The 19,738-nt window shown below is 39.1% G+C and overlaps 1 protein-coding gene across 1 annotated transcript in view; it reads right to left on the reverse strand.

Moving 5' to 3' along the window:
* OXCT1 (3-oxoacid CoA-transferase 1) overlaps positions 1 to 19,738 on the reverse strand; it is a 137,575-nt gene that overhangs the window by 22,299 nt on the left and 95,538 nt on the right. Inside the window, exon 14 of the mRNA XM_068535287.1 lies at positions 5,925 to 6,014. Coding sequence (XP_068391388.1) covers positions 5,925 to 6,014 — 90 coding nt within the window. The remainder of the gene's footprint in view (positions 1 to 5,924; positions 6,015 to 19,738) is intronic.

Here is a 19,738-nt window from a genome sequence, read left to right on the forward strand (position 1 = left end):
TCTGATACAGATTGGACTTAATAAAAAATATTATTCACAAAGATTTATTCTCAACTTCATAACAATATAATTATGACTCTATCCTTTAGAATCCAGACCTCCTACTGTAATAAAAATAAAAACTAAGCCTGTTTTAGAAATAGAGCTCTCATTTATGTTCTCAAAAATAGGTACCGGAGCTTTGCCTGTTTCCAATAAATGACAACTATGACTGAATTTCTTTGTTTTTGTGCTCTGAGAGTTATACCCTTAGGAACACATTTCCAGTACACAATACTAAGAACAAAACACTTTCCTTTATATTGTTAGTGGTGATGGTATTTGCCAGACAGAAAAGTTTAGTAACAGAAAACGGAGGGGCTGGATACATAGGTTCTCAGTTTGCTTTTGCTCTTTATTTTCTACTTGACTTTTATCGGAATGTTTAACCCCTATGAAATTTGGTTGGTTTACTTCTGGAAGGGAAACAATAAGACCTACCTCACAAGAGTATTGTAATGATAAAATAAAGGCAATAAACATGTAACTGCTTGGAAAAAGTTAAAAGTGCTCTATATGTTCAAAGTATCATTATTATTTGAAGAACTAATGAATTCAACAATTATTGATTCCTAATATGCACCAGGCATGATTTTCCTCAGTTGTTATGATAGAAAGAGCCCCTGCCCTCATGGAACTTACATTCTAGTGAAGAAAGGAGATGAAGAATCATCAGAAGCGGGGGGAATTCTGTTTTGTATAATAGTCAGGGAAAGCTTCTCTGGTATTCTCAGCAGAGACCTGAGTGAACGGAGGAAGTGAGCCATGTAGATATCTGAGGAAGAGCTTTCCAGGCATAGAGAATAACAAGTGCAAAGGCCCTGAGGCACGAGGATGCTTGGAATGTTCCAGAAACTTACAGGAAGAGAGTCTGGCTGGAGCTCAGTGGGCAAGTGGGAGAATCCTAGTAGATGGAGTCAGAGAGGTACTGGGATTGAAGCTGACAAGCCAGGGAGGGCCTTAGGGACAAAGTGTAAGGAACTCTGAACTTGAATCTAAGGGAGATGGGAAGCTGTGGAGGGTTTCTGAGCCCAGGAAGAAGTGTTATAACATGATTTATATTTTTAAAACATCATTCCTACCACTGTGTGGAGAACAGACTCTGTGTGTGTGTGTGTGTGTGTGTGTGTGTGTGTGTGTATTTCCACCCAACTCTTCTCCCTTTGCTCTCTGACAACAGGGACCTAATTGTAAATCCCTCAGCATGCGCTGCCCTTTCACACCCCAGTGCCTATTCCCTTGACCTGCAACACACTAGTCCCTTCAAACCCTGCCCCATCCTTCAGATCTCCATGCAAATGCTACATCCCATGGGAAGCACTCTGTTTTGTACACTCTTCTATTTTAAGTATCGGTTTCTATGACTCTATCCCCATAAGACTCTGACCTGCCTAAAGGAAGGACTATGCCTTTCTATTTTTCATTTCCTCAGACTCTATCATAGTGCCTGACACATAGTAGGCCTTCAATAAATATTTGATGCCTGCATAAACAAGTAAATTAACATACTCACATAAGATAATTCTGCCAAATTTCAAGACAAAGCCTCAAAGAATATTCATTTGGTCATTCATCGTGTCTAGAGGATGGAAGACGCTAAGCCAGCAAATTCATAAAATGTTGGCTCATTTATATATCATCGTGTAGAGGTAGGAGTGAGTCAGATAAAGGGGGAAGGGGAACAGAATGTGGAAACATCTAACAACAGGAAACAACATGAATGTGGAAATCCTAGCAGAACTGAAGCCCTGGAAACAAGGATAAAGTAGGTTGCTGGGGAGCTGATGACAGAAGGCTGGGAGGCTAAGGTGAACTAAGTAATGTGGACCTAACTCGATCTAGCTTTAGTTTGAGACCAGTCACTTTGGCAGTGGTGTGCTTGATTACCAGGAAAGAGGGTCAGTCTGGCAGGAAGAGGACCTTTGGGATGCTGCAACGGTGACCTATGTAGAAGTGACAGGGACCTAAACAAGTAGAAATCCACAGGATGGAGCAGATCACAGGGGTATTGTAGATGCAATATGTACAGTGATTGGTGTAGTGGGAGGGGCAGAAACTCCACGAGTACCTTTCCAGAGGGGGGCTGGGAGATCATCACTTCTCCAGTTGAGCTAGCAGATGGAAGATTTTTAGGGGAAACGATGATGATTTCACTTGTATAAGTGCTGCGGTTGAGGTAGCTATGGATCAACCAGGTGGAGGTGTCTAATAGGGAAAAACTACAGTTATAGAGCTCATTAGAGAATTCCAGGGTGGAAATAAGGATTAGGGAGCCACTGAGTGAAAAATAATAGTTGGTGCCAAAGATTTAGAAAGCACCCAAGAAAGGTGCAGAGGGTGAGAAGTACAGAGGGCCAAGGATGAAGTTATGAGGAGTCCTGGCAGGAACTGATAAAGAAAAGGATGGGGCAGCTAGGGATCTAGGTTGGTGGGGCAGCTCTGCAGGCCTCAGCACGTGGTTTACAACTTTGGTTCCAAGGCTGCTGTTGCAGTTAAGGCCTTTCTCAGAAGGCTAGAGGGGGACAAAAAATAGTCCAACGAAATCGGCTTTCTCTTTAAGGACATGACCCAGAAATTGCACAAATGCTCAAATCCCATTGACTTAAACTTGGTCACATAGATGCATCTACACGCAAGGGAATCTGGGAAATGTAGTCTGTCAGTGGGTTACTCTGTGTCCAACTAAAACATGGGAAGATTCTAATACAAAAGGGAAGAAGAGGAGATGGGTACTAAGGGGCACAATTCTCAGATTGTTTTCTTTTAAATATTTTGCTGATATCTATCTCAACAGGGACAGCTTTGACCAGGCAAAATGAAAAAAGGGAAAGAGGTAATTCTGAAACCTGAAGCTTTCAGAAAAGGGCAGGTGTGGATGGGAACTTAGGTGAGGATGCAGCATGGTATGACATGATGAACACGACTAGACCAAACTGAGGGAAACTCCTAGCTCTGCCACTTACCTGGACAAGTTTCTTACCTGTCTACATTCCAGCCTTACATCAGAGGGTCGCTGAGAGGTTTATAGATCCAGTATGTACAATGCCACACACAGGGCCTCACACCTCGTAAAGACTCAAACTCCTACTCCTTTCCTTCATTTCTCCCAATTTTTAGAGGGCAAAAGAAGGACACGCCAAGAGATCAAAAGGAGCTTAAGTAAGAAGGTGGCTAGACACCAAAAACTCTGCCTACTTTGCAATTTTGCCTGGAACCCTGATGTCTAAGCTTAAATGAAAGCCACACTCCAAGGCCAGTCTGACGCCAGTGCCTGCCACATGTCTCCAGAAGCATTTTTAAGGCAAGGGAAATGTTATGCTGGTTACTCTAGATCAACACAAGCAGGCAGCCAGGTTTCAAATACCAGAAGCTGCTGGCTGCTTGCAAAGACTTGCAAGGAAAGAGTTTCCTTTGTCTGATTAAAGCAACATTTTCAAAGGTCAGGTAATGCTATATTTATAAGTGACCTGCATCTGTAACCCTACAGACAAAGAAAAGGAGCAAAAAAAAAAAGCTGCACCTGAAAGCCAGTTGATGGCTCCACCCACTTACTGGGAAAAAAAAAAAAAATCAGCAGCACAGGAATACAAGATTATATTTCTTTTCTCAGGTTTTAATCTTTCACTGCAAACTTTCTACTCTGTGTCTTAGAAAACTCTGGGGATTCTCCCCCTAGGCTGTTCACTTACTCATAAAGCAGCAGAAGTTACCTGGCATGTCTAAAAGAACAGGTCATTAACTGGAGAGGCCATCAGGAGTGAAAGACCTCGCCTCCCTATTTCCTTTCCAACCTCTACCAACCTTTAGGCAGACAAAAGATGCAGGAAAGAAGTGGTGAGGTCCCCGTGTTCCCTTGAGTTGGGCCAGTAACAGTAAGTCCAGGTGAACAATATACAGTAGCAACCATACATTCTGGGACCAAGAGTACAAAGTGAAGATGGCAAGAAAAGAAACTTCTGTTGGTTAGTTTTCAAGGTTATCTAACTATTAAGTATAAACACATCAATATTATTATTTTAATCACAAATATATTTTTTGTTAGTTTGTTCAAATGAAAGTATGTAGGGAAAAATATCTAACTTCAGTTCTGGTCTAAAACTTAGTGCCAATTTCCCCACTGAGAGAAGACAAAGAAGAAATGCTAAAAAACATTATCTTGCTTCTATGAAAAGCTTTAAGAAGGGACTTCTAATCTGAAGTTTGAAGCACCATTTTTCCTGTGTCAGATATTCCAGCTGAGGAGAAAGAAAACACTTTGGGGAAAAAAAGAGAGAGAAATACAGGCCCAATGTTTTGAAAACGAATGCACAAAAACAATCTGAAATGAGTCGGACTTCAGTGCCTACGTGTCAACATTAAAGTAACAACAAAAGGAAAGTCGGAAAGAGTTTTCTCCAAATGGACATTATGTTCCAGAAAAGTTTTGGATTCGATTTGCATGTGTGGCATCCTTTTGCCTCTGAAATGAAGTATTTTGGATGCTTTTGCCAGGCATCGCTCAGTAGTCACCTGTGTTGGTTTCATTTCTATTGTTCCATTATTTATGCTTCACTGCTCACTTCACTGTTTACTAGGCAATTTATGATAATTTCATATTTATTACAGTTTTCACAATGAAACTGTTTCATGGCACCCATCACTCTGTAACAGAACTCCCCATGGGAAGCAAGTCAGATGCAAATCTTCCAGACCCACACTCTCCCACAATGCTGCATCACAAAATAAAAAAGGGCAAACGAACTACCACTTCCAGTCAAAATAGCAGGTATCAAGGTGGAAACAGGTAGCTTTTGTTTTAAAACTAAGAATTATAAAGGAGAATGAGCAAAGGTATAGAGGGTGAAGAGGGTACCTGCCACCCAATATCAACTTTGCAAATCATCAGAAGCCCAGGGATTCAGGTGGGGAAGGCAATTAAGCTCAGTTGGTTCAAAGACAATGACTTGGAATAGGAAGAAAGTCATACTGATAGCTCGGTATTTAGAAGACTAGGCTTTGGAGTCAGAGGTACCCAGGCCAAATCTCAGTTCCACTAGTTATGTGACCTCAGGCAAGTTACTTAACCTCTCTGAAGCTCTGTTTCTGGACCCACAAAAATACTTATATCAAGTTCATGGGCTTTTACAGGCAGACATACACAGAGATCTTAGTGTACTGTTCGTGCACAGTAAACTCAATGGATGGGAGCCATCACTATTATAGGCTAATGATATCATCATCATCATCATTAAATGTAAGTGCCATGCGGTCAATGATTCTTGTCTAGTATTGGTCATTGCTAAATTCCAGCAGTGCCCAGCACATAATAGGTATTCAATAAACACTCAATGATTTATCAAAATAAAAGTATAATATTCTTCAGAACAGAACACTTGCTATCACCAAGTCCATCATTTTCTAACACCGCCTCAAAACGGCACCTCCGCAGACTTGGTAAGAGGCCATATTGTCCACTTGAAAATAACTGCTGTTAAAAACCCACATTCTGTTGTGTTTTTCATTTTGCACAGAGATAGCAACCACTATAATCATCTTTAAACCCGAATCAGAGAATTCCCTGCTGGTTCAGTGGTGATGACTCCGTGCTTCCACTGAATCAACACATCTGCCCTAACATCTTTTCACTGCTTTTGAAGACATTACAGCTTTTACTTTTAATGTGTGTGTGAGGCAAATAATCAAAGAACACCCTGATGTTTGCTTCAAAGTTAAAACAAACATTTAGCTGAATGATAATAAATAATGGCCTTTATTTGTAACGTTTTTCTCTAAAATATAAACGCTATCAAGTTGAGTGATCCAGAGAAAACAATAAAAACAATGGTCGCATGACGTGGTGTACAGGATTTCAGTGTAGTGTGAATTTCCAAAGCAGCTCTCATTACCTTTGCAGAGTGCTCCATGGTGACCACCACTTTGGTTTTGGCACTGGACACTAGATCCATAGCCCCTCCCATTCCTTTCACCATCTTCCCCTGCAAAACAAACAGAAAATAAGAAGTAATCCCTGGGACTTCCCTGGTGGTCCAGTGGTTAAGAATCAGCCTTGCAATGCAGGGGACACTGGTTCGATCCCTGGTTGGGGAATGAAGATCCCACATGCCGCGGGGCAACTAAGCCTGCGTGCCACAACTAGAGAGATGCCCGTGCACCACAACGAAGAGCCCACATGACGCAATGGAAGATCCCACGTGCCTCAACTAATACCCGACGCAGCCAAAAAATAAATAAATATTAAAAAAATAAAAAGAAGAAGTAATTCTCTTTCACCTTTTTAGTATGTGGCAGAACAAAATTAACTTGCAAGAAGAAGCCGCTGGAATAATTAGTGAGAAAAACTCATTGACCTTCATTGCTTAGTACTTGAGCTTTATGACCTTAATATCCTGTTGTTCTATTATTCTATGGCTGAAGAATAAGTTCAGGATAAATATTTTGATGTTACATTCACTGAGTATGGCTGACATTACTTTGTCAACGCTATATTAGCAATAAGTCAATCATTGGACAAGAAAAAACTTAAGAACCTTTCCAAAATTCGGGGCACATTACTCTTACTACAATATGAGACTGAAATCCACATACCCCTGACATTCATTTCTTGCTTTTTAAACATATACTTGGCACCACTGAGTCTTCAATCACAGACACTTTTTAAAGCACTCTCTTGGATTTCCTGCAGATTAAAATGCCATTAGGTAATAAACTAAGGCATTAGCGGTGCTTCCCTAGTAATGATTAATATGAAAGGTGGGTCTGTCTTTCTAAAACCTGGCACTTATCTTGCTCTTAGAAAAATACATCAAAACGAAACAAAAAAATATATTTCTATTAAGCAAAAACAGAAAACATAAGCAGACTTCAGGATCCTTTCACCAAGACCATTCTATTTTTGTTCATCTGTCCATCTCCTCACTCATTAAACATTTACCAACCACCTTCTCTGTGCCACACACTCTGAATAATTCCCACTGTCCAGTCTGTCTCCTGGTTACAGAGTTTTGGAAAAAGCAAGTGTCCCCAGAGATGATGAAATAAATTCTTACTCACGTAGACTGAAGAGAAATGTTTCTAACACTGAAACCTCCTGAAAATTTAATTTATTTTTTCTTGCAAGTCCTCTTGCTGATTTAACAGTAAACTCTTCCAGGGCTTTCAGCTCCTTTCCCATAATTTCATAGCTTTAAGGAAATCAGGCAATACACTCACACCTGGCTTTAAAACACGGTCTCAAATCCCCTGATTTCAGAAACATTTTAGAGGTCAGTGCAACACTGCATGAACATGAATTAGATGGGCAGTATAAAACAAAGGAGTAAGTAGTCAGGATATCTTCATGGTTTGGAGCCTGCCACTAAATGACATTGGGAAGCAGCTGGCAATGGTTGGGAGGTGGAGCAAGAAAGGAGTGGAAGGGACAAAATGAGTCTGTCTTCAGACATGTAAGGTTGTCATGAAGCAGAATATCCATGTGGAAGTGTGTAATTTTATACTTCTATAAGCCATACCATCATCCTTAGCTGCAATTTTAATAACTAAAGCACCAGGTCATAACATTTCTGAAGAGAACACTGATACTTTATGGTACAAAATATGGATAAGTTAGAGATGGAAGCAATGAATGTCTATCATAAACTCCAATACTAAGGAAGTTTGGGATTTTTAAAACATCAAAAGACACTAAAGCTATTCCATTTAAAAATGTCTCAACATGTTCTTGCTGTGGTGAGAATATCCAGCCAGTCTGAGCTTCCATAGATAGTGTCCTTGGGCAGACTAAGAGTGTAAGTGGCAGAAGAATGAGGAAGCCAAAGAAAACCAGAAACCAAGCTAGTGTGTTAAACATTACTTGAATTAAAAAAAAAAAAAAAAAATTCCTTGAATTAGAATATACCACAGGCAAATTTTGTCCCCTGTGACACAATGATACTGGTAAAAGCTTATGACAGCTTCTAACAGGAAGCTTGTCCATTTTAGGTGAATCTGATGTACATATTTTAAATCATCGTCAGCTATTTAAGAAAGATTTATAGAGCACCAGCTGGGTACATAACACTGTGCTAGCAGGAATATAAAGAGCTATAAAACATGTTGGAAAGAACCATTTCTTTGTGTCTGTTAGAAAGAACTTTATCCCTTGACTCAATGTAAATGAACAGTCTTCATCACTCAAAAAGATTCAACTGGTCTCATGTCTTGTCTTCAAAGCACACACTACAAATTTCAAAGCACTATTTTGATACTTACATGTTTGTTTCCAAGAGTAAAAAATACACAAGATTAGGTGCAGAACACCTGAGATCTATTAACCCACTGTGTGACATTTGCAAAACACCAAATCTCTTTGTATTTAGGCTCATTATCTATAATCCAGGAATAAGAATATCTGCCCTATCATAAAGTTGTTATGAGGAATGGATGTGGAGTAAACAGAAATTTATAAATTTATTGCCTTACACCTTCAGTCAGTTCATTTTACTGAGTGTCTAATATGAGCCTGTACTGTACTGGGTGCTGGACTTAGAGATTATCAAGTCAGGCTTCTTTTCTCATAAACTTCATCACTGGGGGAAGGGAAAGCATCCATGAGTAATTAAAGAGACTTGAACCAAACTTCTTCCCTCTAAAAGAAGCATTCCCCACCTCTCTCTCATCCCCAAGGTAGAGCTAAGTGCCTTTTCCCTGTATCCTTGGCACTACTTGGTATGTAATTCTATCACAGTGAATTTCAACTCTTTTCTTTCTTTCACCGTATTATTATTATTGTTATTGCATTATAGGTGCTTAGAAGAATGAGTGGATGAATGGCTCCAAGTAACATAGGTATGTTCAAGTTCCAGCAGAGCACAGAGGATGCAACTGCTACCTGTGCCTGGAGAGGCAGGAATGGGAGGAAGAGGCTCAGCAGGATGTCACAGAGGAGGTGTTTCCAAAGGGAGTCTGCCAGATGGGGAAGAGAACAGCAGTGTCTCCTAAGAGAAAGCATTTCTAGCAGGTTAACTGGAAAACCTCCAAATATTTGGTTTTTGTATTTTTTAAGTAAGTTCATTGTATTAGAAAAAGAAATGAAAATATTTTCTTCCATTTCAATTCCCAAGTGATTTCTGAAACAGAATCAATTACTAAAGGAAAATAATTTATTCTATCTATACCAGAAGGAAAAAAGAGATACAAGACATCCTCTCTGAAGCAAGTGGGAAATTCAACACCACCTTTCAGCCCAGCTCAGCAGGCACTCTTCTGGGAATCAACTACTTACATATCCCAGTTCTCTACTGCAGCTGGGGTAGCCATGTGCCTGAGTGCTAGACAATGGAAGAGAGGGAGGTGCTACCTGTGGTTTCAGGCTCTGGCCCATAAAAACCTCTCACGTGTAATCCTTCACGCTCCTTCACCTTCTGCAATCTGGACACTGACATCCAAGGTGTCCTCGCAGATGACTGAGCTTCCCTCAGGCTGGGTCCTTAAATGACCATGTGTAGCAGAGCCCACTTACTCAGAAACACACTGCATTGCTCACTATGAGTGAAAAACACAGGGTGCTAAACCACTGAAATAGGGAGGCTTATTTGTTACAGCAGCTGGTGTGACTAATACAGTGGTGTGTTGCCCAAATGAACTCTATGGAAGGGAGAGAATTCTGTGTAGAATTAGAACTGTTACAGCTGCATAACAGAGGGGGGACCTGAGAAGGCCTCTTAAGGAGATGCTTTACCACTGCTCTTTGAGGGAGGTGACTATGCCAGATACTGTCCTCGGCACTGTTATCTACCTCTTTATCCAAATGTCCAGCACACTGCTTGACATTTGATAGAGCTGAGATACAGATCTTACCTCTGTCTTCATCTCCCTCCCAGAAACCCAACATCCTAATCAATATACAAAATAAAAAGCTGATAAAAGAGAGACGTTAAGGAGCTAAAAATATATCTTTAAATAAATCACAAAAGAGAAAAGTGATACGGAGAAAAACTAGGCCTATAATGAAGAGGAGATTATGGTCATGATTGAAGCACTGGGCCAGGGTGACACAAAGTGTGGCTTTCTTTTAAATCTCATCAGCAAACATACATTTCTTGAATGGGGCAACTTTAGTTCTGAAATGTATTCTGGCTAGCATAATGGAGAGATGATTGCTGGATACTCATTTCATAGCCAACTCATTTTTTTGCAGTTAAGGACTGATTCTGACATCAAGTACGGAAAGAATACTGCAATAAACTGCACTAGAATGCTGCATCTTCTATTATGACAATTACAAAACTTTTCTAAAAAGATACTGACTCAATTGTTATCCTCCATTCACAAATATTTTCAGGGTCTCTTATGAACCAGGAACTAAGATAAGAATTAGGAATAAAAAATGAACATGATCATCTACCTTTTTTCTAGAAAATATATTTAAACCAAAATCAATATTTTAAATATATTTTTATTTACTTTGATCCTATTTCCTAATATCAGAATTTTAAAGAAAGTGAAAGAAATTGTTAAAATGCCATTTAAAATAAAACATAAAACATACTGAGGCCTTCCCTGGTGGCGCAGTGGTTTCGAATCCGCCTGCCAACGCAGGGGACACGGGTTCGAGCCCTGGTCCAGGAAGATCCCACATGCCGCGGAGCAACTAAGCCCATGCGCCACAACTACTGAGACTGCGCTCTAGAGCCCGCGAGCCACAACTACTGAGCCCGCGTGCCACAACTACTGAAGCCTGCGCACCCTAGAGCCCGTGCTCCACAATAAGAGAAGCCACCACAATGAGAGGCCTGCGCACTGCAACAAAGAGTAGCCCCCGCTCACCGCCACTAGAGAAAGCCAGTGCGCAGCAATGAAGACCCAACACAGCCAAAAATAAAATAAAATAAACATACTGAAAATGATTCTTGCCATCATCTTTATCATTAGTATATAAATAGTAATGGCTTATTTTCAGATTTGTTACCTCTAAATATTCTGCTCTTAAGTGAGAAACAATGTACAATCTACAGAAACAATTTTTAAAGCATTTTAAACTAATGCTATGTGCCCTACTGGAAAATGTGAATCAACTGTAAGAAAAAGGGAAAAATAGCTGTGATTTATTTATAAAACTAGGGCTTGTTGTTCAATATTAAACACCAGAGCATTAAGTATCCACCTCAATCCAAATGTAAGCCTCTTTACTTCTGTCTCACTTTCCCATTATTAAAAAATGTTCTGGGCTTCCCTGGTGGCGCAGTGGTTGAGAATCTGTCTGCCAATGCAGGGCACATGGGTTCGAGCCCTGGTCTGTGAAGATCCCACGTGCCGCAGAGCGGCTGGGCCCGTGAGCCACAACTACTGAGCCTGCGTGTCTGGAGCCTGTGCTCCGCAACAAGAGAGGCCACGATAGTGAGAAGCCCGCGCACCGCGATGAAGAGTGGCCCCCGCTTGCCACAACTAGAGAGAGCCCTCGCACAGAAATGAAGACCCAACACAGCCAAAAATAAATAAATTAAAAAAATAAAAAAAAAAGTTCTAAGAAAGAAAGCGGTCTCTAAACATGTTCCTAGCTAAAGAGCAGGAGAGAGGGAAAATAAAAACGTGATATCAACATTTCTTTAAATACAAAGAGAGAGGTTATAAAAGATTTTAAAAATTTGCCTTAGTTTAGCAAAGTTATAACAAAGGTACAGCAGAATATTTCTCTTTTCTGTTATACTTTGTATTCAAAACAAAGAAAAATGTGATTTTCCTTTCCAAGTTTAATTGTATTTCCCAGGACAGATGAACTGATCATGTAAACCAATTAATATGTAACTAGAAATATAATAATATCTTTATTGCTAAGTAAGTTAACAAAATTGCTTATAACAAATATCAGTTATCAATCATAATATGGGCTAAAAAAAAAAGCATGTCAAAAGAGCAGTACTTGGATAAATTCAAAATTTCATTTTAGTAGGCGCTGTTGCTCCTGTTCTCTCCGAGATCTTGTTTCAATTATCCCCTCTTCACAGCTCCTCCCCCCTCCCCCCTCCACAGCCCCTCTCTATAGATTCTTCAACACATTGAAGTCCAGTCTCTCCTTGACCATGCCCTTGAAGTGAGAACTACTCAATCCAGTCTCTAATATTTAATCATTTGATTCAGTACACACTTTGTAGGTTTACTTTATACATTCCTGAACCTTTCTACTACATTTCACACTGTGTTCCATCAACATCTGTAAATTCTCTATACTCATCGGCTTCCATGGTACAATACCTCCTACCTTGAGGCTTTCCGGCTCCTTTCTAGCATCCTTTTCCCACACCAGCTTTGTGTGTTGGCCAACTTAAAGCTCTGCCCTTGGCCTCCTGCTCTTATTGCCACTTGTTCTCCACGAGTGACTTCATCTATACGCTTATGATATAAACCGGCCCTGTCTCTGATGATTCCTAAAGCCACATGTCTAGCTCAGATCTTCCCTGAGTTTCAGATTTCAATATCCAAAAACTTCCCAGTCACCCTGTAGCACAATCTGCTGGCTGATTCCCCAAATTGTTTCCTCTTGTTCCTGGGCACAGAGGTCACATTTCCCAGCCGTCCTTGAAGTTAGGATTAGTCATAGGAATAAGTTCTGACCAATGGAACGGGGTGAAAGTGATATATAATACTTCCAGGGCTGGACCATAAAAACTTCAAGAACAATGCTCCATGCCCTTGCCTTTTCTGCAAACTACATGTTGAAGATGGTGCAGCCACGGAATGGAAGGAATCTCAAACCCTGAATTACTGCACAGAAGAGAGCTGTCTGCAAATCAGGGATATTCACTTTGGTTCTATGTGAGTGAGAAATAAAAACTTCTGTTATCTTATGTTAATTATTCACGCCTCAACTCAATATGGTCCAAACTAAATTAAGCATCTTTATCAGGGCAAATCTCATCTGCCCACCAATTTCCTATTTCAGTTAGTGGCCAGTCAACCATCTCAGGATCCAAATCAGAAACGTCTTTATCTCTTGCCTCTCCTTCATTATCCGTGTACAATCAATGAGTCACTCAATCACAAAGAACTTCTATTTTCCCAATATTTCTTGAACTTGACTATTTCTCACCCTAGCTAAGATCCTTATGACTTCTCCCTGAGTGGTGTAACATCCCTCCAGTCAACCTATGTCCAGCCTTGTCCCTCTCAAATCTTTCCAACTCATAACCACAAAAATAATCTTCTTAAAATGAGCATTTTATATCATTCCTCTGCTTAAAACTTTTCACTAGTTCCCCAGTGGTTCAGGGTAAAGTCCAAGTACCTCACTCAGTCTGGCATACAAAACCTATGACAGCGTGGCCTGAACCCTCCTCATTTCCTTATGCTCCAGTTCCCATTTCTATTCCAGGAATAGTGAGTTGGTTGTCTACAGCGTATGGCTTCATACTATGCGGTAAGGTCTCACCCTCATTCTATCAGGTGTGCTCCAGCTCACCCTTAACGCATCAAATCATGACTACCTCTCCCAGGAAGCATCCGCATGCCTCTGCCCCCACCCCATCAACAAGACAGATTAGGGGCCTCTCTCGGGTGCTCTCACAGCATCCTTGCTTAAGATCAGGGCTGATGTTTCACTGGCCAGCAGTGACAAGGCCATCCAGGTAGTTACAACTGAAATTCTTCCTCATGAGAGGCATCCCATCCCCCCTCTAACAAACCATGTCCCACCCACTACTGCCATCTAGCAACTTAAAACACAAGAGCAGGCCTCCAAGACCTATCCAGCTACGACGACCATGTGTTCTGATCGATCACATCTATTCTGATTCATCAGTACCTGTGCACTTAAGAAATCAATTAACTTCAAATAGGACAAATGAACCCTGTTCCTAGCTATTAACGACACTGATGCTCTCCTTTTGCAAAAGTGTCAATACCGCTCAAGAGTGTCTCCATCATTCACTTTTGAAACCTCAACCGCTCCAAGTAAAAAAATATCCCAATGTGTGTAAAATTGATTGCAGGCCATTAACTCTACCTTTGTGCAGGAAATTACTAAGAATTTACTAAGTGAATAGTTAAAAGTATAAAACTTTCACATTTTCTTTTCCTAAGGTATAAGCAATGTATGACGAAGCTTCTTTTGGTTATAAATGAGGCACTTTGGATAGGTTAACTTCTTTGTACAAGGTCAGACAGACTGACTCTCTGATTACTCTATTTGCTGGATTAATAAAATGGACAGCAGGAGAAAAACTCTATGTTATTCTTAGCTCTGTTGTGAAGCTATAGGTTCAGTTTTCATAGAGTCTATTCATTATTCTTCAAAGATGAAAACAAACATCAAATAACCTGGGGCTAGGTGAGTTTGCTTTGTTTTATCAGGCCTCCTACAGAAATAGAAAGAGTGTGAGCAAATGCTCCAGGACAGATATAAGGGGATTTGTTTTTATTTAACATGATTAAGTATTATTACTTAATAATGATTAAGTAATGATTATATATTATGTATAAATAAGTTATTTAATTGAATTTATTAAATACAACTAAGCACTGGCGTTTCTGGCCCTGCACATTATCCAGAAACAGGATAAGCACAATATTTAAAAATCCAAGGATAAGTTATTTTCTGCATTAAGAACCTCTTCTTTCCATTGGGTCACTGAGAGAAATGCATTAGAATCATATGCAATTGCCCCCATGTGACCATGTATGACCTACAAATACAGGAATTTCATATGGTTGGTTCAAACTAATGTTCTAATGGTGGGAACACAGATCCCATTTACTATCACACCGAATTTTTTTAAGGGCTTATATTATTTTTAGGAAATCCCAACAAAAATGACAGCTAAAATACAAACGGAAGGATAACAATCATTTTTATGTGTCTGCATGTACTAAAGTATATCAACATCCCTCAACAACTCACTCACATGGAATATGAAATTACTACCATTCCTTTTGGAAACAGGAAATAGTCTTTCTCAGAAATTGTATTTTCTGATTCTTCAAAGGGGTGTGGATTGGTTGGGATGAAGAGGGGGGGTGGTGAGCATAGAACCATGGGCAGAAGCAGACTTGCTCCATCACCTCCTCCCACTGTGTGCAAAGCTCTAAAGAGCACAATTACAGAATTATTATAATTACACAGCCATCTCTGACAGCTGGATGGAATTTTCAGAAGAGACACAGTGACTAAAAGAACATTATTAAGGAATACATCAGAATCATTACCAGTGTTTTTAGCCACAGTAGAAAAGATCAAAAAATGTAGAAGATAATTTAAAAGCTAAACACACACACACACTTAAGAACAATTGTGAAAGAGCATGTTATGAATACTAAATGTAGGTGCTATATTAAGCAAGTTAGAGGGCTAGGTGAAAGAACATAAAACCATTTTGACTCTACAACAAATTAATAAGTAGTCTGTTTATTCCCAAGGTGTCCTCTAGATTCAGCTGATGACCCAGTTTAATGATTGCTAAGTACCCACTGAGAGCTAACAGCTATGAACATTCACAGCGAATTGATAACCCTTTGGTCGTTGGTAGAGAGTCTTTTAATTTCTTTCCTCCTCAGCCAGTCCTAATCTGTAAAATGGGTACCCAGTGCCTCTCAGATGTGAAGACAGTTCTCACCTCTGGTTTGCTAAGACAGCATACCTCACCTTCGGGACAGGGAGAACCGTGGGTAACATCATTCCACAGAGATTCAGATCCTGGGACTAGTATGAGGTCTGAGCCCCAAGAGCGAGAAGCATAGCATCACTGTGAGAATGACCCACTTCTGGGAGCAACACAGAATGCTAAGGAGCCATGTCACTGTGGGTGGGTCCTAGCATCACAGGCATAGGATGGTTTTAGAAATCAATGACACAATTTCTCCTCTGAAGACCTTGGAACTGCAAGTGCATGGAAGGTAAATATGGCTCCTCCTCAAACTGGGGAGAATGAGGTGGAAACCAAGAACTTTTTCAAACACTGAATCAGGTTAAGAAAATTACTTTGGGGGGACTTCCCTGGCGGTCCAGTGGTTAGGACTCTAGGTTTCCACCGAAGGGGGAGTGGGATCAATCCCTGGTCAGCGTGGCCAAAAAATTAAAAAAAAAAAAAAAAGCCTCTATTTAAAAAAATTACTTTGGGGAATTTGCCACAAATATTTTTGAAAGATACATAACGAGGGAAATTGAGGAAGCATTAATTTCTATCTTCTTATCTTTTAAAGTCAACTGTGCCAGAACAAGCTCTTAGATGGTGGGAGGGAGATGGGGGGATGGAGTGGGGGAATGGTTCTGGGGCTAAAAGTGAAAAGTGAAGTGTCTTTAGAGAAAAGTAACAAGTAAAAAAAAAAACAAAACACCTTTTTGGTGAACATCTTGATAATGTAGAAATCAAAACACCAAGAACAGAATGAAAATATAAAAGATATTCTTTTGAAGTAAAATACAAAGAAAAATCAGAAGAGGGTAGAAATATAAACATATAAACTTTAACTTATTTCTTGATATGCCAGTGCTTTAACTCCCTATACTTCATAAGTGACCTTTTAAGTTTCTGATCTTGATGGGTTCACTAACTTTATCTCTAACTGTCTATAGTACCAGAAACATTACATATATGACAAAACAGTATTAAAAATCAATGTGTTAGCAAAAAACTTGTTTATTTCAGACCCATTCTCTATGGAGCCTAAGTTGAGGTACACTTTAAATCTAATACATTCTCAGGTGAGTAGCAAGAGCTACAGTAAGTGAGAAGAATTTTATTCCTTTTACTGCTATAACACCCTGTGGCAGAAATGACTTTGTTCACATTCATCTGGAACTCAGGCATGGTAAATATTTGGAGCTGGGATGTACTAGCTAAAAAATCATTTTTATTCCCTAGGATGCCATTTTTAGGCTCCACATTTAGAAGGAAATACATTCTCTTGATAACCACCTGAGACATAGCTATTCAGGAAGGAGTTGCTTTTTCCTCTAACCAAAGTGAGCAGGTCTAAAATGGAAAGTTGTTTATCTTTATTATTCAAAACTGTACGAGTGTGGGTTTGCATGCATACATACATTACTTAGCTCTGTCCACTGAGAAGGTTTAGAAGCAATGACGTCCCAGTAGCAATAAGCACACCCAACATCCAGATCTTGGTTTCAAATACCATTCTCAAATAAAAGAAACCAGGGCTCCTTGGAGAAACAGCTGATACTAGGAACATCTTGTAGTAACAGAAAGGAAGCACTCAATGAAAAATAAAAATAATGGAGGTGTATAGGAGCCAATGTGAAAAAACTCCCAATGGCCATAGTTGGCACAATTTGAGCATGAAAATAAATAACATGGTATTGGATTATAACTCAAAAGTATAAAATATACATGAGCCCAAACTGCCATAAACAAATAAATGGTAGAGAAGAGACAAATCTTCTCTGTGGAAGAACTGCAAATAATACATGATACCCCTCTTTTAAGAGATCGTTGAGGGTGGGCTGAATCTACTGACTTGCTTCTAAAGAATAAAGTATGGAAAAGGAAAAATAGTAACTTTATAGTGAACAAACCTGGTAAACAGTACCTTAATCAAGTGATAAAGGTTAATATCAACAGTGATATCATGTGGATAACCTAAACTCCCTAACTTGATGTGAAAAGGACACTTTACAATATAGTATTCTTCTAATACTATTCTAATACTATTCTATAGTATTCTTTCCAAAAACTCATAACCTCAGTCTAATGATGAGAGAAACATCAGGCAAACCCAGACTGGGGAACATTCTGCAGGACATCTGGTCAGTACTTCTCAAGACTATCAAAGTCATGAAAAACAACTGGAAAGACTGAGAAAGTGTCACAGACCAGGGAAGACTAGGGAGATGTGACAACAAAGTGCAATATGGTACTCTGAACTGGATCCTGGAAAAGAAAGAGGACATTAATGGAAAAACTGATAAAATCCAGATAGAGTCAGGAGTTTAATTAATACTAGTGTACCTGAAAGACCTGTACACTGAAAACTATAAAACACTGATGAAACAAATTTTAAAAGGCACAAATAAATGGAAAGAAACTCTGTGTTCATGAGTTGGAAGACTTAATATTGTTAAAATGTCCATACTACCCAAAGTAATCTACAGATTCAAAGCAACACCTATCAAAATACCAATGGCATTTTTTAACAGAAATTTTTAAAAATCCTAAAATTTACGTGAAACCCCAAAAGACCCTGAATAGTCAAAGCAATCTTGAGAAAGAAGTACAAAGCTGGAGGCATTATAGTTCCTGATTTCAAAATATATTACAAAGCTACAATAATTAGAAAGGTATGACACTGGCATAAAAACAGACACATAGATCAATGGAACAGAATGTAGGGCCCCAAAAGAAATCAACAAATATACAGTCAATTGATCTTCAACACAGTTACCAAAAATATACAACAGAGAAAAGACAGACTCGTCAATAAATGGTGTTGGGAAAACTGGGTATCTGCATGGAAGGAATAAAGTTGGGATCTTATAAGGATAACAAAAGGCAACAAAAGCAAAAATAGACAAGGGGGACTACATCAAACTAGAAAGTTTCTGCACAGGAAAGGAAACAATCGACAAAATGAAAAACCAACCTAAGGAATCGGAGACAATATTTGCAAACCACACATCTGATGAGGAGTTAATACCCAAATATATAAGAAACTCCTTAACTCAATGGCAAAAAATCAAATAATCCAACTAAAAAATGCACAAAGGACTTGAATAGAAATTCTTCCAAAGAAGACATAACAAATGCCCAACAGGTATATGAAAAGACGCTTATAATCACCAACCTTCAAGGAAATGCAAATCGAAACAACAACGAAGTATTACCTCATACCTATTATCAAAAAAAAAAGTGTTGACAAGGATATGGATAAACTGGAACCCTTGAACACTGTTGGTGTGAATGTAAAATGGTGCAGCTGCTAGTGGAAAACAGTATGGAAGTTCCTCATGATAAAATAAATAGAACAACCAGATAATTCAGCAATCCCACTTTTGGGTATATAACCAAAAGAATTAAAATCAGGATATCGAAAATATACCTGCACTACAATGGTTATTGAATCATTATTCACAATAGCCGAGATATAGAAACAACCTAAATGTCGATTGACAAATGAATGGATAAAGAAAACATGGTATATACATACAATAGAATATTATTCAGCCCTTAAGAAGGAAATCCTACCATACGTGACAATGTGGATGAACCTAGAGGACATTATACCAAGTGAAATAAGCCAGTCACAGAAGGACAAATACTGAGTGATTCCACTTATGGGAAGAGTGGGAAATGTAGAGTTGTTTAATGGGTATAAAGTTTCCATTATACCTGATGAATAAGCTCCAGAGATTGCTACGCAACACAGTGCTTATAGCTAACAATACTGTATTGTTAGGAGGGTAATCTCACATTAAGTATTCTTACTACAATTAAAAAAAAAAAAAGCTGATTAAACCCCTCCCCCCTCAAATAGTAATGTACTAATGTGTGTTTTTTAGTTTTGACAAATGTACCACAGTAATAAAAGATTGTAATAATGAGGGAAATCAAGTAAGGGGGATATGAAAACTCTTTGTACTATCTCTGCAACTTTTCTGTAAATCTAAAATTATTCCAAAATACAAAGTTTATTTTTTTAAAACTTCAGTATATGGCTTGCTCCTGTGGTTTTTGTTTCTTCATCAAAATGAAAACAATACAGATTAGTTCTCAGATTT

The sequence above is a fragment of the Eschrichtius robustus genome, chromosome 2 (assembly GCF_028021215.1).
Source record: "Eschrichtius robustus isolate mEscRob2 chromosome 2, mEscRob2.pri, whole genome shotgun sequence".
Classification (NCBI taxonomy): domain Eukaryota; kingdom Metazoa; phylum Chordata; class Mammalia; order Artiodactyla; family Eschrichtiidae; genus Eschrichtius; species Eschrichtius robustus.